A 26,879-nucleotide genomic window follows, 5' to 3' on the forward strand; every position below is an offset into this window, starting at 1 on the left:
AGAATATCCGTGCAAATATAGTTTCATGACATTTATTGTCTAGGGTTTTATGTTAAGGCATTAAATATATTAAAAAAGATTGGTAACAAAACTTTTTGATATTTTTTAACCAGATGTTTTTTAACAACAAAAAAGGCTTCGATTTTTTTCTTTAATAAAGTTGGGAAGAGCGTGGGGTTTGGTAAAAATTATAGACTTGCAACTTTCGAAAATTAAAATGTCGCCAGACATAAAATGACAAGAAAAGGACAAACAATATGAGAATTAAATTTCTTATACTTCTTAATCACGCATCTGCTATATGAACACTCTCTAAGCTATATAAAACATAAGATAAACAATGGTAACTAAAACTATGTATTAATCAAGCAATAATTAATGGCCAGTCCAATTATTCCTCCTTATTTTAGTTGAAATAAGATTTAGGTTTACAAAACATTAATTAACAATTAAAAATATCTTGTGGCTTTAAACTAATTAAAAAATTTGTATCAATTTAATGACTCTATATTACTAAAAATATGTTATACCATGGCGCCTACATTTGCAACCAAGTAAAGAAGTGTATAGACGTCATAAAGTCTAGTTTAAACTAACCTTGTAGCTTGTACAATTACTACTCCGCAGGGAATATCTGGGTCCTTGTTTCGACGTGCCATATTAAATGCCGGGTAATGTAATAAAGCGTATCATTTGTAGACATAGAGAGACTTTTTTTAAATTACGTAGCCATCTTATAGATAGCCATCCAGATTATAAGTATTTAAAAAAAAAAGAAGTCTCAATGTTAAAAAATGCAAACGACCAATATGATTGCTATAATGAGATAATAATCAAAAGCTGCATATTAATAATTATTTTATAATAACTTCACTGGACTGACCATGCATGAATGAGGATGCGCTTAAATAAAAATGAAATAATAAACAATGTACCAGTACACAAATAAATTTTCGGTAGCTATTTAGTATGGACATGACATAAACACATTGGATGAATGATTGCGGGTTTGCACATACTAAATAGCTAAGGAAACATTTGTGGACCTGGGCTCTATCGATAACGTCCAGCGGCCAATCATAGATCACCTTACGCACGATACGCTTTTTCTGGCGAGGAAAAATTATAAAATGTAGTACAATGACATTGTATTAGCATTACATCCCTTCAAAACTATATTTAATAGCACCACTAAGCATTTTCAGCTCTTTACTAATATCTACACGTATTCATATTCAGTTACATAAGCTGCAAAAATCTTATCAATATAACATAAGACAACTGGTAATCAATAAAAGTATTTACATTGCAAAATTTTAAGACGAATTTTGTTTAAATAAAATACATGAAGTTTTCGACTGTGTGTGTGTTTGTCTACAGTAGTCATCTATCAATGTGTTTTTTCTCAAGTGTGACAGTCTAATTATTTTATCAAATCATATTTCGATGTAAATCCATCCAATATCATGCAAGGGATATATGTTTATGTAAAAGAAAATGTAAAAGTGAAATTGTAATTTAGTGTATAAAATGAATATAAGTCGATAAATTGCTAATCTGAAATGGCAATGGGCACATCGCTCATGCAACCCATGGGCGTTAGTTGCCCAGTGGTAGGCACAGCATTGGTCGGGCGCCCACTAGATGGACCAAGCTCATAGTTAAGATCGTGAGAAGTCGCTGAATGAAGGCAGCGCAAGGCCTGTCATCATAGCGAACTTTAGGATAAGTCTGTGCCTCACATTGGTCATCTATCAGCTAAAAAGAAGGAGAAGAATGGAATACAGTGTAAAATATTTATTTTATCATGTTCTGTCGTTTTATATTACCATCATTTCAGCCATAGAACGTCCCCTACTGGACAAAGGCCTCTCCCATGCATTTACAATAGAATCGGCTATAAGCTAATTGCATCCAGCATCTTTAGACGATCTTAATAAGATCATCTGTCCATCTCGTTAACGTAACGCTGGCCGGTCTCTGGTCTTCCATTTCACCGTAACGCCCCGGTATATATACCGTACTATAACAGTACCTGATGATCAAAGATTAGGGAGTCGCCACGTGGGCGCCAGCCGTGTAAGTTCTCTTCTCCGCGTACATAAGTGCCACTAGTGTCGAGCACGCGGCGTTGTCTTCGCTGTACACCTGTACAAACATATATTTGTTTAAATTGTCCACTTATTCTCATAAGAGCGCAATTAAATAAAAAATATGTCGTTGAATGTATTCGTTCAAGTTCGTTATATGTTTATAATTAATTGGCTGCTGAGGGACTTTAGCTGCCAAAAATTACTTTCTGTCGCAGTAATATGATTGACCACAGATAATCTTAACACGCCTTGATTGACGTCAAATATTTGATAGCTACAGACATGTTTCTTTATATGTATGTTCCTTGCGCTTTATGAAAATTTAAAAAAAAATATTTTTACGCTTAGCAACACATTTGGCAATTCATATTGGCTGTTATAGATTTTGGCATTCGGAATACATATACGAGTAATAAATTATAATCGTGTTTATACCTGGCTCCAAGGCGCGGTGCAGGCTGAGTTCGTAGACACCAGTGAGGTGGTCGGCGCGAGCAGCTCGAGAACCGAACAGTGCACGGCGCAGTGAACGACCTGACCTTTCACGACCCACCACCACCACCGACAGGTCCTTGGTGATGATTGCAGGTCGGCCACAGTTCTCCACCTGAAAATACAGGTAATTTAAGGAATATATTCTTAACACATCAGCCGGAAGTAGATCATCAGCTGGATGCGGACAGCGTGGAGACTTTTTGGAAAGACTTATTCCTAGGTCGTCTATTGGCTGATATGAAGATGATGAGATACATCAGTAGATTGGCAAGTTGATGTCGCTGTCGGTTTTTGTTTTTGAACGACAATATGTACCCCAAAACGAGGGTCAAATTAACTTCTAGAAGGAATCAAAAATGTGTGCATCCGTAGATGAACGAAAGTAACCGTCATAGCTCAGCAGACAAGTGGCAGTGTGCAGGCCACATAGCGCACAAAACATTTTTAGCTATTTGGCCTTATTATTATAATAATATCTGGTCCTGTATGTAACTATTCTTAGTACATATTCCGGGCGAGAAATCATTAACATTGTATGTCATAATTTTCGCAAAATTATTTATTATATAATAATATAGCTGCAACATTGGTCTACATATCACGCATAACGAAATATAGCCGCTGGGGCCTTTAAGTTCTGGAGTGTAAATTTCAGACCGGTAAGTGTACGCGTAAGACGTCCATCCACCAAGGTCCACCTTTGAGACGACCTTGTTAGGGTTTTCGGAAGACGCTGGATAAATGCCGCATCCAAATGGTCCCATTGGAAATTTATGGGTGAGGCCCATGTCCAGCAATGGACGTCTAGTGGCTGAAAAGATGATGATTAGATAGATGAAAGATAAGCTTATGACTGTCGTAAAGATAATCGCATGTAAAAAAATATGTAAAAGAAATCCAACATTTTTGCCTGATGCAGCCATTTATTATTTTTACTAATTATCAGCTGAATTTTGATAGAACTTCTCATCCAACGTACCTCAAGATAGGCGCTGAGCGTAATGTAGACGACTTCACCGTTTGCGCTCACCCTGTTGAGCATGGGCGAGCCGTGAAGACTGCTGTCCCACGCCGCTTCGAATCTAAGACGGAAGGCAAATTAATAATAGTCAAAATAAAATGAACAAAGTACCTGCTCAGATCATTCGTATATAGTAATTTTGGAATTTCAATTATAAAAAAATCCTCTGTATTTAGAATGAATTACTCTCTCTATAAAAACCTTCATCGTTATTTAAGAGAAATTTGAACAAAAAAAATATCTGAATTGGTAGAAACGTTCTCGAGTTTTGTGCTAAGAATTTAATACATTATATATTTACATTGGATATACGTAATATTCAATGTAAATATATAATGTGAAGTACAAAAAACACATAACAAATATAAGTGAACACGGTATCCAATATCTATCATTTACAAAAATGAGGACAAATTTTATGATTTTTTTTTTCACTAACAGCACGAAAATATAACGAAGTAATTAATTTACTATCACAAAATGACAATATACCTAAAGACAGCGCGGTCATCAAGTGTAGGGCGTTCTCCAGGGAATAGTCCAAGGGAGAGGGCGCCGTCTTCGTCTCCATCAGTTGTGTCCTCGTTGGCTTCAGGTGTGTTTCGGATGCGACCTACGAAAAATTCATTGTGTCTTAATTTTAAGGCTTGTCAACATCGTGAACACAAAAAATATTACAGAAAATGTTAAAACTAATGCATAAGTTAATAAAAGATGTATAAAATTTGGTAATAAAAAAATATAATATGACAATAAAATGAATATAGGGAAAAATATCGTAAAGTTTATTATAAAACATCATGATAGCCGATCTTTTTCATTAATAAAGAATAAAAGTGTTCATCACTAACTTATGTAAGGACAAGTTTATTTGATGTTTTTCTTTACAGTTTAAGTACAGAGGTTGTATTTATCCACACGAAGTAGTAATCTTAAACACTAACCTAACTCCAAGATTCCTAAAGGCCAGTTAATTCAATTTACGATTAATCTCCTTTTATTCATTAACACGGGTTAGTTTAAATGTTTAAACACAATGTTGCAAACTACGATTTGCAATTGATCACTGATTAACTAACAATTAAATCTAATTTTTGAAACAGTAATTTATAAAACCACTTGTTAATTAAATTTTAGTGAATTAATTTTTATTATGGTATGATTAATTATGGAATATTAATTTCACTAAATTTATCAAGTATTTGCATAGATGCTACAGTGATGTTATATATGCACTCCTTACCGACGACGAGTTCGCGCACGTCGCTCCACTGCAGGTCAGCGGAGGGCTCATGCAAGATGGTGATGCGAATGCGGCGCTGGATGCCCTGGTGCAGCACGAACAGCCCGCGGCACGGCAGCTCGTCGCTGTGCTCCACCACCTGCTGGCACACGCAAACATAAACTTTATAAAAATAACTACGCAACACACATTTACATTCCTTATTGACACTACTGTAAAAAAATCTTAGTAACTTTGAATTTTAAAAATTATGATAGTACGCTGACGATGAATGCAGACCGCTTCAGAGTCTAGAAATCTCTTGGTGGGGCCAATGTCCTACTGGAGATGTCCTATGGTTAAAATAATAATAAATCTTATACATCTCCTATGATAATCCCTTTATTAAAATCATTAACAATTATGTAAATATTCTACCATGCATCAATGTAACACCGAAATTGGATGATGTTGAATGTTAACCCTCAAAACATTTATTAAAAACCCACGGCACATATTTTTGAAATTTTGTCTATTTAACAAAATAATTGCTATTACTTATCACCTGATTTCATCTTGGCTTTGATTTTCGGAAAAACCACAAGATTATAAAAAAATTATTCCATTCTGGTCTCCATTCCAGAACCTTAGAGTCCCCGCGGACATCTGTTCTGCGCCTGGGTAACTTAACACAATAAATGACACTTACGGCAGGCACGTAGTCACCGCTGGGCGCGAGCTCGCAGATCTCGAACCAGACGAGCAGGTCATGCTTGGAGTGTAAGTGGGAGGAGCAGCAAGGCGGAGCCACGCTAGCCGCGCCCCACTTGGGGCTCCGTACCGGCGCGGATATCGGGATAGATGGCGGTAGCATGCGGCGTGGTGGTGTACGACCTGCTACTGGGCCGTCTTGTTTAGCGTCCTATAACAAATACATAATATAATAAAAATTTAAATAGAAATTCACTTACAGTAAATTATTTAAACATTATGAAAAGATCAATGACGTCAATTCGTCAGCGTTCACCCGCTCGAAACACTGATCTGCCAGAAAAAGTCAGCCAGAAACACAGTTGCTCTTAAAGGTTATTCTATTATGAAACCCAATTTAATTATTCAAGAGTGGCCACCACGAGCCAGTAGACGCGACTTGGGTACGTCCTCGACTTGGTACGTCGACATAGCTACGGTCTGGGAAGTCACTGATTTCACGGGGATCCTTAGGAGTGGAATATGCCTTGCAGGCTGATACTATGATGATGAATTAAATTATATAATAATAAATTACAATCAAACATAGATAAGTAAAAAAAATACCTTGTGAAGTGGGTGTTGCTGATAATGTCCGAAGACTTCGAACACGATCGGTTGAGTCTTGATATATTCGACAAACGATTTGGTTACAGGCACTGTAATCTGCAAAATAAAACCAGAGTTATAACCAAACTCTTAATATTTTCTAATAATTTAAGGAAAAAAAATTCTCAAATCTTACGTTCTGCACGTGGTAAAATCCGAGCGGAGTGTTCTTGCCAGTATTCTTAACTGGCTCAGTCGAGAAAGCATCTTCGTTGCGGTGAAGGAAGCTGTAAAACAAATTACTCCTATTAAATAAACGGAACGGTATTAAATTTCTTCATTATTACAAAACAGCATACGACTACGATAATATATTCATTTATATTGAAGAAGAAACAAGATGATGGGTTTTTTCTTACGCCTGTTGTGTACTAACCGGAGTTCTACTGGCCTTGCCATGTTCCTCTATGTGTTAATTATTAAAGTTGAGGGTGTTCCCTCTCTCTCACACACTCTCTCTATCGCTCTCTCTCTCTCTTTCTTTCTCACTCACTCTTACTCTCTCTCTCTGCTTGTGCAGATACCACAAATACAAGACATAATTAGACTTATTAACTCTGTTTACTACACGATGACACATATTGTCCATAATATTTACGTTATTGTAGTTTTTTAATCTTTAATAGAAAACATTGTTAACAGCTACTTAATATCTTTATATTAAAATAAATAGACTGACTTGAACTGGCAGAAGACGTCTGCGTAGTCGGTGGAGACGCTGTGTGCCTGCAGCACGGTCACGCGGAAGGTGAACTCGCGGCCGAGCGCGATGTGCTCCGGCAGATCCTCGTCTTTCAGCTCCGACGCCAGGGAGCTGTCGCCGCGCCCGCTGTCCGCGTCGCATTCGCCCACAGCCAACTCTAATGCGTTTCGAAAATAAATATAATGTTAACACAGCATTCTTCGCTTATAACTCTTTTCCAATCAAGAAGGATAAAGATATTTAACAAATAAACAAATTGTATTAAAATTTTGAAATCTTTTCGTATTTGCTCTTAAAGTATATATGTAAAATATTCTGAAATACAAAATTCAAGAAACAATAACCCAACATATATTGTACAGAATTATATACACCTAATTTTAATTAATTTTATGAAAAAATCTGAGTTGCCAGTAGCTTCCATAAACAAAACATTTATAGAGAAATTTGATTTTTAACTTTTACTTATGACAATGTCTCTTCTAATGACAGACACTAATATCGAACAATTATGTATTTATGGGTTTAAAATCTTTAATTAGACATTTCATATCTTACATTGATGACAGTGCTGCTCAGGATTTTATATATATACATAAATAACCTTCGATTTTGATGTTTGAGTCGGGTACGTCGGCGATACGGTCCTCGAGGTTGAGCGCGTTGTTCTTCTCGACCGCAGAGAGGGTCTTCAGACGCGACCGCGCGGGGGCCGCGTCGTCGTCAAATGAGATCTTAGCCGACTGCTTCACACCGGCAGCCAGCTCGGCGTTGTCTGTTTAAATCATCATCGTTTTAATCATCACCTACTGCAGGACAAAGGCCTCCTCCAAAGATTTACAATTGGACTAAAAGCGGTCTAGATCTAACGTCTTCAAAAAAGACGTGACAATATATACGAAATACGAACACAAAAATAGACCCATATACGTTTTGAGAAGAATGCTAACGTCAAAAAATACAGAAATTAGGATAGTTAGAATCAATTTGAGCACCCATATAGTGGCATCTTTCAACTTAAAACCACGAGGCTTCAAAACTGTCTAATTTTTTTAATCACTTTTAAAAATATTCCTTATACAGTGGTAGAGTAAATTATTACTTTTTAATCTTTTTATCACTCAAAAAGCTTTTACACTATAATAGGATTTTTTAAAGTTTATTAAACTTTTTAGTTATCATGATAATTCAGTGATATTAGACAAAAGTGTATCGTATTATCATAAATAGTTAACCACAATTATAATTATATATACCGTCGTATAGATTTCGATGATGACTATCGCGAAAAGTAAATCATTATTTCTAACAAGAGCCTTTATGCGGTTCTCCATACCTTATATATTCGATTGCACGAGTGTCAGTAGTGTTCGTCCACGGAGTTTAAAATTCTTTTATCTGCTTAGATCTTTCTTTTCGTAATTAGCATTTTGAATACCTTCGGAATTCAGTTAGTATAACCACTAACTAACAGATGGCGCTTTTACTTATAAAAGAAGATGCACTATAAAAAAAATTATCCAAACTTTTTTTATATTATTGACTTGTATGTTTAACTATCCGATAAATATTTGTTAGACTCACTCTTTTCGGCGTCGATAACCGCCTGTACAGCCACGCGTAGGTAGCCCTTCACGTCTCCTTTCTCGTTCACTATGGCCACTTTGTGAATGAGGGGAACCGGGTACAGAAGGTTCGACAGGTAAACGAAGCTCCTGCAGACGTAACCATGAAGATAATTAATACTATTGATTATTACGTAACCTTAATGGGGTAGTTGTACCTAATATACCCTATCTACTAATACTGATCATTTAAAAAGATAGTCAATTGATTTTTTAAATTTGAAAGTAACTAAACTAGCTCTTATAATTTAGAATTTTTACACTAAAACATCCTTTACAATAATATAATTTTTACAACTACTACACTAAGGTGGTGAGTAGTTCTACCTTATTTACCTATATTACTCTTGGACTTAACCTAGACTTTAGTTTATTCCACAGATTTTCAAAAAAAAAACAGACAGAAATCGTCTTGAATTCGTCGTTTTACGACAAACAAGATAATCTGTCTACTTTGAGGATGGACGTCTTACGCTCTGCTTGCAGGTCCTTAGTCTCTACTCCAATACTTTAAGACTCCAGCAGCTATTATATTTGCACGATAAGCGGCTTATCCACTGCCACTACAACCAATCCGGTGGACTATGACGGTTACTTCCATTTGTCTACGTATCCCCCCATTCCTGATTCGATCTCGTAAAGAAATACTGAGCAAAGTCTTTTCCATGCCCCCTGCTCTACTGTGAACTTGCCAATCACGCTCGAAAAGATATACCAAGTTTAGTAAAGTTTTGTAAATTATCACTAGCAACACATATGGGTTGTAGATTACAATAATAGAAAAAAAAGTTGAATATTTTTAAAAAGAAATATATACACACCGTCCAACCATACGGAACCATGGGAAACGATCGTAGAAGGGATCACCGCCGGTGACCGACTCGATGTTGTGGTCAGGGGACGTAGGAGACAGTTCCGCTTCGTTGTGGTACATCTCGCGCATCAGCTCGAGCCGTTGTCTGTGATTAATCAAAAAACATTCAAACATAAGCTAAGTACATTTAAAATGCATTTACTATAACTTTCATGTCTCACTTTCGCTTGTAAATCTAACGCTAAACACTCAAGCACCATGCATAGTTACAGAATACACAAAACGGATGTAGACACAGGAGACCTTATTTTATACTGTATACCTTCCATTATTGCCAATCATCATCATTTCAGCCGTTGGATGTCCACGAGTAGATATAGTTGCAAAGATTTTCAATAGGACTTATTGAAAGCAGTCTACACACACCAAACTACTTTGGCTTGCGACGCAAAACTATAAACATGCTCACTAAGAAAAATTTGAACCGCAAAATTAATAAAATTCTACAGCATTACAAACAATGATACACAAAGCAGGCTTATTCTAGTTAAATAAATAAAAAATAATTTTGAAAAAAAAAATTATAACAAAAGCCCCGTAAACTTATTTACATTTAAACAATTTTAAACATATTTGAACGAAAATACATCATATAAAAATAGTTTAATTTAACAATATTTGTTTTTATGTAATGCATTTTCACTTCATTTTTACTCAAATTTATTTATGTATACATTAATCACATAAAAATTTCAATATAGCCTAAATTTACTTTTAATATGTTTAATTTGTTGTGAACTAAAGCCACAAAACAAGCATTTAGTCAAAATAATAAAAAACAAATTTAAAAAAGATCCTTTAAATATATATATTAATTTGATTTATGGTTTGCTGCTCGACAATATTAAGCTTTAAGAAAAGCGTGGTCTGTACTGACGAAGCCAAATCGCGTGTTTCTTTAACGACACCAAAAATATCTGAGCCCTTGGGTAGAAACAAAACAGACTTTAAATAATATTCTAAATTAAAATAAATGTTTTCCTTTTTTATCATCATCACTTTTACCGATAGATGCCTACTGGAAGGTATAGGCCCCCCAAAAGGCAGTCACGATGAATGGTTCTGGGCTGCTCGTACACAGCGACTTGCCTCGACCTATCGTCGGTGAAACTAGTGGGGGGACCTACCCACGCCGCGTCTATCGGGTCGTGAATGTATACCTTTACTTCTTTTTCCCATTACTTTTTTTAATTGTTGTAATAAATTCGTTCTTCCGAAAGTTCAATTTAAGTTGAAACAAATTTCTTTTCGAGATATTTAAACTAATATTACAGTGCAGTGGAGCCTACTTAATATCTGAACGTCACATGGGATCGCAGCGTGTGTTCGGTAGGCGGTCAAAGAAGCTGGTTTGTTTCTCCCGGGACAAACCTCGAGGGCAGCAGGTTGGCTAGCGACAAACGTGTCTGCTGCGCGCACGCGGATATGCACTGCAGTATGTCGGGGGAAGGCGCCGGCGCAGTGCCCAGCGGCTCCGGAGAGGGGAGTGCGGGGATCGAAGGCGACACGTCGTCCTCTTCCTCGCCGCAAGCGCTCTCGTTCATGTTGTATATTTGACGCATTAGCTCCAATCGGTGGCTACGGACAATACACCGCCATGTAGCCCTACTGCCCTATACAACTGCCTTCAAACCATTTTCAACGCATCGATGTTAACGTTCCTTCAATAAATTCAAAGGCTATCTGAATTTATAGACCCCCACACATTTTTCATTGTTCATGTATTTCTCACGTATACTTTAAATAATAATTATTAACAACGGTAGGTTGAACATTTACATATTTACAAAAGATTCATTTATTTTAAACACGTTCGATAAATAAAATATTGTGAGGAATATGTATGTATAAATGATCGCATATATGTTGCCCTAAATGTATTACAGATAATAAATTAAATTTGATAGTACAGAAGTATACAGAGAGAAATTTTGCTTATAATTAACTTCAAGTTATTTAGATTAATTATAACTGTTATCACAAGAAATAAGTCTTTTTTTCTTTTGATAATTATTTTCTCTAAACTTAAAAGTTCAGATGAATTGTTAGATAGAAATGTCTTCCCTAATCAATTTTATTGTAATAGACAACAATAATTATAGTGTTATTTAATAGTAATGTATTGCAAAGAAATAAATTTGTAATAAAAAAAATTATTATTTAATTATATAATAAACCAAAAAGTATTTAAATCAAAATATTCAATATAAATAATAAAATAATGCAAATAATTAATTTTGGTTATTTGATGTATATATATTAAGCAATGGTAACAAATTAGCACAGATTAAAAAGCAGATAGCAAATAATAAAAGCTTTATTTAATGGCAACTATACACATTAGTTTACTTAGATATATTTTTAAAACCATACTTACCTGTTAATGTATATGTGTTATTTTTAATTCACTAAGAATTATAAATATAGTTTGTAATACGAAAAAAATAATTATGCTTCCGAACAAATATTGCTTAATCATTAAATTATAAATCAAATTATAATAGCTACTGCGAAAATAAATAGTTTTCAAATGTGATAGGGATATATGATAAACATCACGTACATAAAAAAATATAAACTATAAATAAAAAGCAATGCAACATTAGGGAACATAAACTAATATTTATAATATTAAAAAGAAAGTCAATTGATTTTTTTATTCAAAATTAACTAAGCTAAATATCTAAACACTCTTATAAAAATATTAAGATTTTTTTACACTAAAACATTTTTAAATTATTCTAGATTATCTAAAACACGTCTAGTGGTGCAACTACGTCGCGTCCGTACGCGATAGTTATAACTAGCGGTACTGCGCTCCCGGTCAGATAATGCATATACAGTTAAATAATTCCTTATTCTTCCATAAATGCACTTAGCATAAACTTTGATCACTTAATTAGCTTCCGTAAAGACACTGGTCTTAAATGTAGACAAGGCCCACTCGACCTCGTTATAAAGATCATGATTCAATGGAGACCAATAGAATCAGATAACTTTATTACATTCTCAAGTTAATCATTATCAGTATGCACGTATCTAATTAATTTAATTATCTAAGTTTTTAATAAAGTTAATTGTAAAAATATTGACATATCATTCGATTTTGTTTATTTTGTATACTTGTTTTAATTGGACTTATTTTAAAAATATTTTATGAGTAAATTTTATTTCGTTACAGTTGTATATGGAACAGAAATAGCAACACATATATGTATGTAATATTTTTTTATATCTTGAAACAAATACAAAAATTTAAATCAAAATGCAATAGACTATTATCAATTATTAAATCCAGTAAGTTCTAAAAAATAATATTCTTTTGAAATTTATATATGGGTTATAAATATAATATTACATAAGTTATTAACGTTTTATCTAAAGTAATTACAGGTTTATACTACAAGTTGACTTGAACTAAATGTTTTTTCAACAAGAACTTTGTTTACAAACTGGAAGTGAAACAAAGATTTTATTTCAAAATATTCTTACTATTTTGTTAGAAAGTGTGTACGTTCGCAATTATGAAAAGTATCACAAATAGACAATATTACCACGACCATATAAGGAAGTAGATTTTTTCATCAAAATTTTATATCCGTTTGTTTGTAATGTTAAAAAGTTAAAATATTTTATAATCGTTTCGATATAATAATAATATATTTATTATATTTTTATAGGAAAAAATCTATATCATCCGAATAACAATAAAACTTAGTGTTTAACAAAACACTACACAGTCTGTCTCGTAGAATAAATAAGGTCAGAATAATATTTTGACCTAGTATGCAGTGTAAAACAATACTAAAGAAGATCTAGGTAGAAAAGATTAAAATCAATGTAGCTAAATATTCAAATTCAAAATATCTTTATCCAAGTAGACATTTACACGTCATTTTAATTGTCAATTATTTTAGGATTATAGGTAATAGGCTCACAGTTGTGGATTGCCGAGCTGATGTGAAGAGTCGGCCAGGAAAATAACTGATGTAGTTTTTTTTTAATGAAATTTAAGTTCCAAATTTGAAAAAATATGTTACGTATTCAATTCGCCATTTTTAATTTTATTTCGAAATATAATAATTGTTGTGTTGTGTTGTGATTGACTTACACCGTTCTGTTGAATCAAATGTCAGTGATGTTTATGTGTTGTAAGACAAAGTTCTTGTAGAAAAGGCCCTATATTATTCTAGTTTAGTATTAGGGACTGCTCACCGAAGTTTCTCCAGGGTCCAGTAGTGTGTGGCGCCGTTCTTGGTGTCGGTGACTTCGACAGCCACGACAGTGGGCGCTCCTGGGCGGTACTCGTCATCCGCGTCGTCCCTGGGAGCGAGCTCGCCGGGCAGAGGCGAATAGGGTGTGTCCGTCAGCAACGTGAATTGGAACTGAACTTTCTTGCGTAGTTCTACGGAGATCGCGTTGGCTTCCTGGATATACGTTGAAGGTGATTACAGACATTGAAATGTTTAAAATTAATATTTGTTTAAAAAAATACAAAACATAAAGAAAATTACTTCATCGTTTATTTTACATTTGATTTCTTATTATATCCACAAGACAGTATGTGCAATGAAAAGTAAACTAATTGATAAATTAAAACATAAATATTTACTTTAATTGCATCGATAACTACAATAAAATTGTGCAGATTTCATGTATATGAAATTTGAATAGGATTGGAGGAATAAGTTTTGTATAATTTAAATTTAAAATATGATATAAAAGCCGCTAAGAATTATGTTTGAGAACTAATCAAAATGTCTGCCTAGTAATGTACTCATTATATGCCTCGAGATGACAGGACAAGATACGTTTATCATCATCATTTTAGATGTAGGATGTCCACTGTGGGCTATTGGTAACGGTCTGCATCCAGCGTTTTTTGGCAATATTAACTAGGTAATTTGACCACTTGGACGTTATAAGCTGCGCTTGTTGACACGTGATTTCTTCTTCAGAACTTTAAGTCTCCAGTGGCCATATGTTCTACACGCCATGTGGCCTGCCCCTGCCAATTCAACTTGCCAATTCGGTGGGCAATATCTATCGGTTACTTTTACGTCTACGGAACTCCTCATTCCTGATTCCTTCCTGTAGAGATATCCCGAGATATCCCGAGATATCTCTACAGGAAGGATCCCTATTTTGGACTCGTTGCTGTGAAATAGTTTAGCTATTGAAAATTAATGAAAATGTAGCTTTTTCTTGATGTTTGTTGCTTAGGCGTACCTTTAACCTGCTATAAGGTCTATGAGCTGATGTCTGTGTTTACATGTGGTACAGTACCTTCAGGAATATAGCGTTGCCCCAGAGGTCGTCCCTGAGGGAGGTGAACTGGTGGTACTTCCACTTGCGGAACGCCCACGCGGCCAGCCCCACCTCGCGCGCCGACCAACACTCTGTCTCAAACAGGGGGTTCACTACACGGACCAAACCGACAACGCATTACCATCGCAAACTTACATGCATTACCGATACCTACGTCGACATAGCCGGGACCCCTCACAAATCTTCCTAAACTTCGTTTCTATTTTAATTCTTATATATTCATAAAATCTAAATCGTCAGTTTTCATCATTTTTAATATATTCATGGACATACATATATTTTTTTTAATATTTGATACACTCAAAATGCCTTTTATCAAATATTACTTAATTGAAAATTAAAAAACAGGTGTAATATAAGTTAAACTTTAAATAAAAATATATACTTTAAAATGCGTCAAGAGTTAATAGGTAACTTCTAGGCAAACATGTATTTGTATACCTCGTCCTCGCTTAAGATCAAGCGGGCAGACGCTTTGCCTATAAACAATAAAAAATTTGCCAGTATCTATATTTATTTTACATAGATGTTGCCCTGATTATTTACGACCACAGCGTGTAAATATATTTATCGATATATCCATGTAATTTTTTTAAATATAATTTAAGTAAAATATCTTTTTATATTTGTATTGTCATTTTTGTAATAAAAATATTTTTAGCAGTCCCAGCAATGTCCACGTAACAAAATGTACAAAATGTAAAAATAAATGCATTAATGATGTAATAATGATGTCAACTTTGTAAATATATCAACAGACTTACACGTTCCACAACTCTACAAATGTTGAATGTGTTTTATAAATCATATGTAATGTTTATTAAATGAAATACATGATTAAAACAATTATCCGTTATTTTTTCTCATGCTTGATAAATTTGTAAGAAATGCTTCTCAAATATGCTCTAAAATGTTTATTTTATTGTTGAGTAATTAAAATAGTTTCAAAGTAACGAAACAGTGAAATCATACTAATATACCAACACGCATGCTAAATACACCATGCGTTCATTTCTTTCATACTAATCTCCACATGCAAGAGATGAAATTCCAAATGTATATCAGTATTAATATTGTACTGAATTTAATTTTATTAATATTTGTATGTGTCTATAAAAATAAGTTCTCTGCGATTGTTGAAAAAATTATATATAGAGTAACATCACACCAAAAAAAAATATTTTTTATAATGGTATACATATAATTAATAGCAATACTATATTCGCCAGACAGCGTGATGATTTATAACTCGTGTCATAAGTATATACGTTATGATGCGTTTACATTTGTAACAAAATAGCAGTGTTCATTTATTAAAGATAAACATAACCGTCATTTTTAAAAAAAGCGCTTGTAGAAATAATTTTCACATTCATTTTGAAAATTAATATTCCTACTTACGACAAATAATTATAAACATTCAATAATAATGAAATTGGTCCATTTAATAGAAATCCCTTTCTTTATGGTAGGTGGCCAATATAGGCTCAATCAAATACACCCCGTACGTAGTATTATTATAGTATTAAACAATAATTAAACCAGGGTATTTCAAATATTAAAATTTTCTTGTGGCGAAATTGTAACAAGTATATTGTGGAGGTTCTTGAGCCAAAAATATATTCCGGAAAAATAAATAATAGTGTTAGAAACCCAGAAACTGACTGTAATTCAAATAATGACAAACAATTTAATTCTTAATTGCGAACTTTTTAAAAAATAGCCACATGTAAACGCTTCTTAAAGTTTCTTTACGTTTATTGATGCATATTAAAATCATCCGTCACTTTCATTTTGTTAAATGCAGATGAAATAGGGGTATATTTAGTCAGTCCGGCTAATATAGTATAATGCTGGCTCAATTGATGTGGATTTGGTGCGAGATTACCTTAACATGAGTAAAATTTGAACTCACCAAAAATGTCTTCATCGTTGTGGAAGTCTTCCGGTGTGTAGGAGCTGTACATGGACATGGTGACGCTTTGCTCTTCGACTTGGCGTTGTAGTGCGTCAATGCGGGCTTCGTAATTCTGTTTACGACAATTTTAATATATATTCACAATTTATTTTGCATATATTATTTTATTTAGTCCACAAACGTTTAAATTATTTAATTATTAGTACCTATAAATTTGAACATTAATATTAACGGTGTAATATTTTGTCTTTGAATGTACATAATAATCTTAAAATATAAAAAATAACAAAACCTGCTCTGATAAATTTCTTACCCTCAAATCTTCTGGCCTATCGCAAACCAGAAAAAAATATAACTGTGTTTTAGAGTGATAACTTAATTTGATGATGTATCGCCATTTTTGGTTCACTTCGTACATACGTTTTTTTATGGCCCCAAAAAAATAAACTTCGGGGTATTGACTCTATGAAACACAAAACCTACCTTACGCTGCTCTTCAAACTGTTGATCGGCGTGCTCTTTCTCCCTGCGGAACTGTTCTTCGAGGGCCAGGAGACGTTTTTGCATTTCGGCTTTGAGATCGATACCTTGTTTCTCTAGCAGCTCGCACTGCGCGAAGTCCCAGTCGATATTTTCACCGTCTTTTCCCTCTGTGTGTAGTTAACCAACAATATATTTTAACATATGCAATATTTTTCCAAATATTTTATAGTTATCCACGCAAAGTCTGTTATGTCATATTTATTACTAAGAGTCTATAAAGATTTTTAAAAATAGAAAACTCAAGTGTAATTCAAGTAAGATAATAAAAAGGAACAGTAAGCTTTTTGGCACGCATTAGATCAGTTTCCTCATTTGAGTTATAAAGCGTAAGGTCCTGTACATCTTCATATCAGGCGATAGACGCCCAATCATACTTTATGGCCCCTTTTCACTAAGAGCCTTTTAGCAACAATAAAATTTTATTGGTTAATGATCGTACCATCATTGTTGACTTCGTTATTTTCGGTAGTGTCCGCAACTTCCTTGTTGTTGGGCACGCACGGCTCGTAGCGCTGTCCGGGGTGAGTGAAGCGGAACACGTGGTTCTTGCCCAGGATGACTCGGGAGCCGGTCTTCAAAATTATTGGCTCTTTGACCTAAGACATTTAATTAAATTAATTAATTGGTAATAAGTATACATAAGTATTGCAGCTGCATAGATTTCCAACAGAACCATTTGAAAGCTGCATTAAGTGTCCGACGACCTTAACAAGTTCCTCTGTCCACCTTGTGCTTGTGCTCTTCGCTATACTCGTCGTTCCGTAGCCTCCACTTTAGAACCTTAAGGCTCCCAGAGTCGATCTAGTCTGTGCGCTAAAAGACCTACCTACTGCCACTTCAACTTAAATTTGCCAATCCGCTATATCAGTTACTTTTCATTCATTTACGGATCTCATCATTTCTGATTGGAATACAGAAAATTTTTCAACGAAACCTTCTGCAAGGCAATAATTCGTCAGCCTATAAAGGTCTGTTAGATATGATCTGTACTATAAGGAATTATTGCATATTGTCGACCTACGACCAGGCATTAATATGAAAAAGTTTTATTTAAACAACTGTTCATTGATCTACTTTTAAATAAAGACCGCCTGTGGAACATTATTTAAAAGGAGATAATACGAGATTATTCGTTTATTTATTCATTTATAATACTTATTTATCAGTATTACCCCACAAAAGATTAAAAATAATATTGCGCTTTGGTGATATTTCTCTGTTAAGTATTTGTAAGTAGAAATAGTCATCGTTTGGTAAATTCCTGAACTGTATATGAAAATAAATATTTGGTTAGAAAAGAGGTTATAAATTTAATAAATAATAGAGTTTACCTCTCGACCGTTGACATAGACGAGAGCGCCGTGATGAGGGATGAGGCAGATGACCCCGTCTGTGTTTTCGAAGATGCAATGCTCGCTGAGGATATGCGAGCCGGACAACTGGATGTCTTGCGGCACGTTCGCTTCGGACGTGCCGAGTCTAGTCACGCCTGTTCGGTGGTACATTGTTTACTAGTTATCCTAGACTGTTACTTACACGTCAAGCTATGAAATCTTGACAAGCGAATGATTTTATTTATATCACGATCGTCACCGTAAGCTATCTTTTGTTCATTGTTCAGAATAGACATAACGGATAGGTTTTCAATTGTTAAGATATTATTAGATGATAGTATATTACGTCTTCTCAGTCATTTATTTGATTGTATATAGATTTCATCATTATTGACAAAACGTGAGGTTACACACAATACAGCTAGGAAACCATCACTTTGATACAGACCGGAAACATCATTTATGTTAGATCAGTTTTATATGGTAGTTTGAAAAATAAAATATAAGTTAATTTTGCTACGTTATGAATTTACTAGAACTATAAGGCTCCTCGCGCACGGCTACTTTTTGTAGCGACGCTGTCGCGCGATTGTTAGACGCTGGCTACTAAAGCGTTTTAGTCGCATTTGCAACACGCTACTGCATTGCGACAGGGTGGGAACGGAGCTACTGAATCGCATTTGCAACAGAGAGGCGACAGTATCGCTTGCATCGCGACTAAATCGTCGCTGTAGGCGAGGGGCCTAAAATAGTTAATATATTATACACTTATTGTAAGAGAAAAGAAATAATGTTTTATTTTCTAAACATGACGACATATTCTAGATATTTTGGTAGATCCATACTTATTTATTTATTGGAAAACCAGCAATGTTAGTTGTTTGGTTTTCATTTTAATAATTAACTAAATAAAAAAAATTGCTTTCAAATTTATGTAACATAATAGTTATAAGTAAAATTAAATAATAATTTGGTAGTAGTCGTTAAACAAATTATATACTATGTTACATGTTCCTTGTCTACGTCGCGAACTCAATAAACGCCCTCTTATATATTTTGAAACATCTGAACTTCTTAGCTGAAATATACTCGACAAAAGAAACATTCACGCCAAATCTCAATTCTCAAAGCCTTATGGTTTCAGAGATACCGGGATAAGTCTGCTCATAGATGTAAATCTCTAGTATATTACATAGGTATCAGGGGGACCGGAAAGTAATGTCGTTTCTGTCGACATATTTTACAGAAAAACCGATTAATTTTTATCACTCCGGCATTAAAAATTTGTATACTAGATGGCAAAAGGTTGTTGATAACGAAAGTGAATATATTGCTGATTAGAAATAAAAACTTGTTTAAAATGTAGCCGTGAAAATTTAACTTCAGAAAGCGACATTACTTTCCGGTTACCCTAATATATTATACAATGTAATCAAAACACTACCTTCGCTTTTTAATGGACTAAAAATGATCTCAGTCCGTTTTTAGTTAATTGATTGTTACTTATGCTTAATTGATAATATACTTTGAAACTGGTTAAAACTTAGTTTTAGAAGGTTAAAACAAATACAAACAATAAACAAACTCACCGTCTTTGATGTAGTAAATCAGGCATTCAGAAAGATTAGGGTCTTCGTTAAGGTTGACGAGATGCGGTGTCTTCTTAGGAGAGTACACTCCTACTGTGATACCTTCTTTCACAGCGACTCCCATCTCGGCGAACACAGCTTCGCGCTGTACTCTAATCTGTTCCGTACGCTTAAGTTTCTCTTCCCAGGTCTCGTTTAATTCTGTTGACAAAGTGGATATAGATTACTCTCTCGTAATATTTTTCTTAATATGCGTTCATCTAATTAAAGTAACGTAAACATTACAACGCACTATATAATTGCAACTTTTTTGTCGATAATGTTTGCTTTTTATAAAAAAAAACACAAAATTTTATAGTATGGTTTTTAATTTACGAGGCGCAATGCAGATTTGGATGTGACATGTGAATTAAACAAAAAAAATTTTATCAAAGTTATATTACAGAGCAATTTTTTTTAAAGTTAAAATAATGAATAAGTCTGTTACTGTATTGAGGAAATAGTCGAAGTCATCACAAAAAAATACCCGTCTACGATGATCTCGAAACTTCGTTAACAATGAGCGCTTGTCTTTCTTTATGAAACTTATTAAATTTATTATATGATAATTCAGAGACATTGCATTGTAGTATATTGTAAAAAGATAAGCAATGACTCAAAAAACTTTTAACACCTTTAAGCAAAGATCGACGTATAACAAGTTTAGCAAGATATCAATTCAAAGGTCAACTGGACTTTTTGTAAGAAAACATGTTATTACTTGTACTTAAGACTGATCCAAATATAACAATTTGTTATTTATGCTATTTAACAAAAATCTAATTAATGTGCAAACGTCGAAGTCACCATTTGATCTTATTTTTAAAAAGATTAAGAGAGTGGAATAAGCAGAATCCGGGGGTCAAAGGAGCTGGATGTAGAGGGCTTAAAACAAACTTAAAACCTCTTTTAAGGTACTAAAGCACAAAGGCTATCTTGAGAACCCACGATATTGGCTACTAAATACAGTTTTATATGAAGACAATTTAAAACGCTGAAATAAAAAAGAATTAAAAAAAAACTATTATTAAATCACACTAACGGACTAAGCGTAAGATGAAATATGTCAGATTTTAGCTTATAATATGACACAATTTACACACCGGCGATAAGTTTCTCAGAAGCCTGCAGTTGATCGACGGCTTCCTCGGCGATGGTCGTGGCGGCCCGGGACAGCTTCGGCGAAAGCACAGCCTCTTCGCTTTTCTTGCGAGCTGGTGACGTATTCTCCTCTCCTGCTATAGGACATTGTGTTTATCGTAGCGACAAAAACAACAGGAATCTCTACCAGATGCACTTTAACTACAAACACTACTGAAATGACTTTTGATTTTTTTTTAATTTTTCATCATGTGTGGATTTTCCACCTAGTTTTTAAAAACCTTTTTTAAAAAGTTTTTATAGTAAAAATACTAATGAAATACAAAAAAAATCAATATCTATAGTAGATCTAGAATTTATTAGAGGCAAGGCCTTTAATCGTATTTTGTATATGACCACGCCTTTTTATTAATTTTTTTTTGGGAACATAATTCTCAAAAAAGTCAATAATTTTTAGAGCCCCCCCTTGTGTTGTGAAGAAAAAACGAAGTAAATTGTTTTATTATTGTTCAATAACATTATGGCTTGCGAAATGAAATAATTTTACTGAATTTATTAAATTTCAAAATTAATTTTATTTTCCATACTTTCGAAATCTGCTCCACAAAAAAGGCCTGGCTTTAACTATAATAGACAGTTCAATATATCTAATAATACTTTGGCATATATTTTTTGACGCATCAAAATAGTTTAAATATTGTTAAAAACAAATCTAAAATTGAAAGTAATTTATAATAGATGATAACACATAGAGCAAATAAATCATAACGCTGCATCCAACAATTTTTCATAGGCAACCGCTAAGGAAAAATAACAAAAGTGACAATTGAAATATATATAGCCTGTAGTTTTGCTACCTTAACCCTTCAAGTGGGGTGTAAAATGAACCAACACCTTGCATCTTTAGACGGCAGTTGTCAGACAGTTTTTAAACTAACAATAATTACCTAACTTACACGTAACCACACATTTTTACGTTTTTTAAATAAAAATAAAAAGTAATAGAAACTGTAAAGTACAAAAAATTTAATCTATCAATCATTTTCAAAAAAAATTATTGTTTTAAAATTATATTACTCTCACATTTAATTTTTTTAAAGTACCTTATGGCTATAGTAACCATTGTTATCAATTCGGATATTTTATTAGCATGGAATATATAATAAAAAATAATTGATTAATTTTGTAAAATGTACGAGATACATGCAGATGCTCGAGGAAAGCTGCGAAGCTTTTTTATTATAGCAACACATTGATACGTACGTACATCCGTCCGCGACCTCAAATCGAAGATAATTTCCTTTTTTTGGTTATAATTTTTAAGTCTTGTTTAACAATTGGCCAATGTCAACATATTAACGGCCGCGGACGGTATTACTTCAGTAAAAATAACTGAGCATTTCTTCACATGGCAATACATAAATATAAAATTAAAAATGTTTATAGGCATTGGCTGTATGAAATTTTTGAAGCTGCTTAAAAAAGCTAAAATGCTCAGCGTTTCCACTAACAGAATACGAAATATCACATCGAATCTATATATGTATATGTAACGATACCAACACCAAAACAATATGACGTAAGCGCATAATATAGAATGTATATTTATAACTTATATAACGACTCACTCCATAATATTTATTTAATTGTGAAGTGATTTATATATACTATATTTAATCCTACAACGCCACAAGCACTGGAATAAGGGTGCAAAATTGCTCATTTTTTTTTCGAGTGTCGGGCTGCCAGGATAATGACCAAAACATATAAATATATTTTCGGATCTGGCAACCCTCGAGGAGGCCAAGCGTACAGGTGGGGTGTACATATGCAATGCGCAAGCCTCTTTTTAATAATATTACTTACTGGTAGGAGGTTCTTTCTTTTCATAAACGACTCTACCATCCGGTCCTAGATCGGTTGGATTTTTGAAACAAAAGTTAAGATTTAGTATCAGGAAGTTGGTTTTTGATTATTTAAAAAGAACTTTGTGGCGTTATGTCGTCTCTTCTAGCGTAATTACATTCTATGGGATTAGGTACATGACAATCTATCGGTTCACATGACGTCTAAGCGGCCTAACATTCTTGGTGGCGTTGTAACAAACAGTTTTGACTTACCTTCTTCCACGTCGATTCCTTCGGCTTTGAGTAGTTCGCGCAGTTTGAGGATCTCCTCTTTGAGCTCACGAATAAGTTTCGCGTTGGCGTCCTCGTTGACGACAGCCTTGCAGACAATCTGCTTAGCTCGGTCAGCATATCTGGCAGGATATTGAGTTATTTAAATTAAATACGACGTTAACTTTTGTGAAATAAGTATATGATAATATGATCTGTATAAATAAATAAAATTTTCCAAAGGTATTGCCAAGTACAAAACTTGAGAAAGGCTAGACATACATATCTTTTATTCTCATATTAACTACAGAGTAAATTAAAACACCTATTCCGACATGCAAAACATTCGACATTTCACGACCCATCGATACAAAATAAATATTGTGTAATTAAATAACTGGCCTATAAAAATCATTACAATGATAATATTATCACATTGTTACTTGTGTTGCTGCGTATGAAATAGAAAACTATTTTTGTAACTGATAGCATTTCATTGTCAAGACAATAAATCAATTAATTAAATGATCTCTTTGAAACCCATTCCATTTGTATATTTTTTCTATTATACAGTGTCAGATCAACTTTTAATAGTACAAAACCAGTCGAGACAGCCAGTATTGATAAAATTATATTCTGATTGTATTATTTGATAATGCCGCTAATTCTAGAAATACTAGAATTCTAATTTAATTAACCTTTCACTAAGGGTAAAAAAATTACTAACAATACGCTAGTCTAAAGCCCATTTATTCAAATTCAAATATATCAGGGGGATCGGAGAGTTATGTCGTTTCTTTCGACATATTATTCAGAAAAACCGATTGATTTTTAACGCTCCGACACTGAAAATTTGTATACTATATGGCAAAAGGTTGTTCATAACGACGGTAAATATATTGTTAGTTTGAAATAAAAACTTGTGAAAAATATAGTCGTGTAAATTTAACTTAAGAAAGGGTTATCACTTTCCGGTACCCCTTATAACAGTATTTGCGTAATTTGACTATTTTACTTTTTATTTTTTTTAATCAAACTTACCTTAGCGTGCTGAGGGTTTCGTCGTAGTTAATGTCTGCAGGGGAGATGGCTGCAATCATGGCCGTCTTGGAGTTACCACCAAGATTCTCTCGCAACAGCCAGGTGAGCACGGAGTCACGGTACGGTATGAAGTCTGCTTTCTTCGACTTCTTGCTCTTCGATGCCTATGTTACGCCGTTAATATTAACAAGTGTACTAATAGGAACTATTTTGGCGTCCAACGCATAATACAAGAGCTGAATAGAAGCAGCCTAACTCTCTTTTACATTGCTTTAAACTATAAATGCAGAGTTATTAAGTTTTAGGATCTGTAGAACATGTACAAATTTAACTCTGCGTAAAATGATAAAAGTTGGCATCCATATCTTTCAAATAATGTCGCCAGCTCTCATTAAATAAATTATTTATGCCTATTAGGCATAGTATTAACATGTCCTATTCAATTCTCAAATAGTTGTCCTAAATAAATTAAACAACATTTTATCGATACAAGCTGAATGTCCTCTGAGCAGCTAGCCAAAATATTCTATATCCGTCTTATGTGCTTTTTTATATAAATTAAACATGGCTTTCAATTATAACTTAGTTGCAAAAAGCAACGTAGATTATAAAACCTAGCTAAATTGCATAAGCTATTTTAATAAATAACTAGAATTAAATAATACCAAAATTGGATTGAAATATTCCAACAGGCAAAACCATTGCATAAAATAGTAACTAGAATATAGTAAATTCTATCTACAAAATTTTTCTATTTTTAAAATAATAAGTAATTAAAATTTTAGTGGTCAATAAAAATTACTAAATTTTTACTATACACTAATAAAATTGAAATATTCTAGAGCGAGTGTTTATAATCTACTTTAGTGCTTAAAAAAGATATATCCTACATATCCTGTAATAATAGTAAATTATACTTAAATATTACATAATAATACAGATATATTTCCTAATCATTCATAAGAAAAATTTTACAGCATAGACATTTACATCAATGACAAAATGTTTCTTCATAAGTCATTTTAATTAAATTTATAATTCTGTTTTATCTTTTGTATAAAAAGCTCTTTTTAAGCCACGATGAAAGCCTTTAGTGCTAGCAATCACAGGCGGAAATTTATAAAGCAATTTGTAATGTAATAATATATTTATTATCAATAAATTTAAATTATTAATCAATGTAATTTTTAAGTAAACAATAATAGATTTAAACTCAAAAGTAGACGCAATGTTACAACACTATGTATAACATTTAATAATGTTTGATTGATTTTTTGTTACAATTATATATAATATATTATTATATATTATTGATAAATTAATCAGTATGTCTGGCAGAGAATGTTCTGAAAAGTTATAGTCTTTTTTTAATAATAATACATAGAAAGACTAATTAAAAAATATTTTTAATCTGTTAAATATTGATAGATAATCTGTGGGCGTGAATGCAAGCTAGGATTAGCACCGCGTGATGAAATGGGCATTAGAAAACACACAATGCATTGTCCGGTATTATGTATTATGCTCAAACATTACTTACCGACTACGTTTCCGTAGAAGTGGCGCAGTAAAAGTTTACAAAGGTTATGAATTAATACTATGGTTGAATTGTCTAGCCGAAGTTAGCCATGATTATAAATATAGATGATGGTGATGATTGTGCGTGTTGATCGAAGGTTAGCTTAAATTGTGTAAATAGTGAATGTTTTTCTTTTATTATAAGTTTACACTTTGTTCGTAATTCGTATTTTTTAGACTTAAACTGATGCCCGAGTAGCATTTGAAGATTCCGCGGGTTCAGACTCAGACGCAGAGGGTGCCCAGTCTAAGGTCTCTTTTAAGGTAGCAAAGTCGGAGGGGGAGCCTCGGCTGGGGCCGCTACATACTAATCGGGACTCCGAAGAGCTATAATCGCTTCGGCTAACAATCCATGTAGATTATTGTATCGGTCTTTTTTATTAAATTATTAAAGTTTTATAATTTGAAATTTTTAATATTTATTTCGCAGTTAGTGTAATATAAGAAATTTTGTCGACCAGACATACCTAATCATAGCCTGCAAATAATTATGATATATTTATACGAAATATAAATAATAACTTCCTGCCATGTCTAACATCCGAAATTGACAAAGACACGCTAATTATCGTATAATAGATAACAAATATTCCGTACACGCATTTATTATTTTATACTATAATCAAATATACCTTTTATTAGTATAAAAAAGTAAAAAACAATTAACTTACGATTTCAGCCAACGCAGAGATGACTTTGCCGAGGGTGGTCAAAGATTTGTTAATATTGGCGCCCTCTTTGAGACGGGTGCCCTTAGCGCCGGTTGAGTCGGCCCGTTCAGAGCCGGCCAGATCGACCAGTGATATTTTTGACACCTAAATACATACAAACTTAATAACTAGAAGTCACTTTGTTTCAATATTAAACTGCAATAAGAAGTCTGCCGATAACGTGGACAG

General features: G+C 33.5%; 1 protein-coding gene across 1 annotated transcript in view; it reads right to left on the bottom strand.

The window, feature by feature from the left end:
- The window catches only part of LOC137918948 (kinesin-like protein unc-104), a 122,973-nt gene that overhangs the window by 6,941 nt on the left and 89,153 nt on the right, over positions 1 to 26,879 (bottom strand). Inside the window, exons 9-32 of the mRNA XM_068761894.1 lie at positions 26,652 to 26,795; positions 24,403 to 24,566; positions 23,365 to 23,504; positions 21,247 to 21,381; positions 20,105 to 20,305; positions 18,513 to 18,670; positions 17,621 to 17,777; positions 17,122 to 17,288; positions 16,636 to 16,750; positions 14,679 to 14,812; positions 13,608 to 13,819; positions 10,764 to 10,970; positions 9,340 to 9,477; positions 8,478 to 8,608; positions 7,498 to 7,668; positions 6,870 to 7,050; positions 6,327 to 6,417; positions 6,149 to 6,247; positions 5,541 to 5,753; positions 4,853 to 4,991; positions 4,102 to 4,222; positions 3,568 to 3,670; positions 2,529 to 2,700; positions 2,036 to 2,148 (exon numbers count right to left, since the gene is read on the bottom strand). Coding sequence (XP_068617995.1) covers positions 2,036 to 2,148; positions 2,529 to 2,700; positions 3,568 to 3,670; positions 4,102 to 4,222; positions 4,853 to 4,991; positions 5,541 to 5,753; positions 6,149 to 6,247; positions 6,327 to 6,417; positions 6,870 to 7,050; positions 7,498 to 7,668; positions 8,478 to 8,608; positions 9,340 to 9,477; positions 10,764 to 10,970; positions 13,608 to 13,819; positions 14,679 to 14,812; positions 16,636 to 16,750; positions 17,122 to 17,288; positions 17,621 to 17,777; positions 18,513 to 18,670; positions 20,105 to 20,305; positions 21,247 to 21,381; positions 23,365 to 23,504; positions 24,403 to 24,566; positions 26,652 to 26,795 — 3,606 coding nt within the window. The remainder of the gene's footprint in view (positions 1 to 2,035; positions 2,149 to 2,528; positions 2,701 to 3,567; positions 3,671 to 4,101; positions 4,223 to 4,852; positions 4,992 to 5,540; positions 5,754 to 6,148; positions 6,248 to 6,326; positions 6,418 to 6,869; positions 7,051 to 7,497; positions 7,669 to 8,477; positions 8,609 to 9,339; positions 9,478 to 10,763; positions 10,971 to 13,607; positions 13,820 to 14,678; positions 14,813 to 16,635; positions 16,751 to 17,121; positions 17,289 to 17,620; positions 17,778 to 18,512; positions 18,671 to 20,104; positions 20,306 to 21,246; positions 21,382 to 23,364; positions 23,505 to 24,402; positions 24,567 to 26,651; positions 26,796 to 26,879) is intronic.

Source organism: Battus philenor, unplaced genomic scaffold, assembly GCF_028537555.1.
Source record: "Battus philenor isolate CCGP_79_NKW_IND1 unplaced genomic scaffold, ilBatPhil1.0.hap1 SCAF_15, whole genome shotgun sequence".
Taxonomy (NCBI): domain Eukaryota; kingdom Metazoa; phylum Arthropoda; class Insecta; order Lepidoptera; family Papilionidae; genus Battus; species Battus philenor.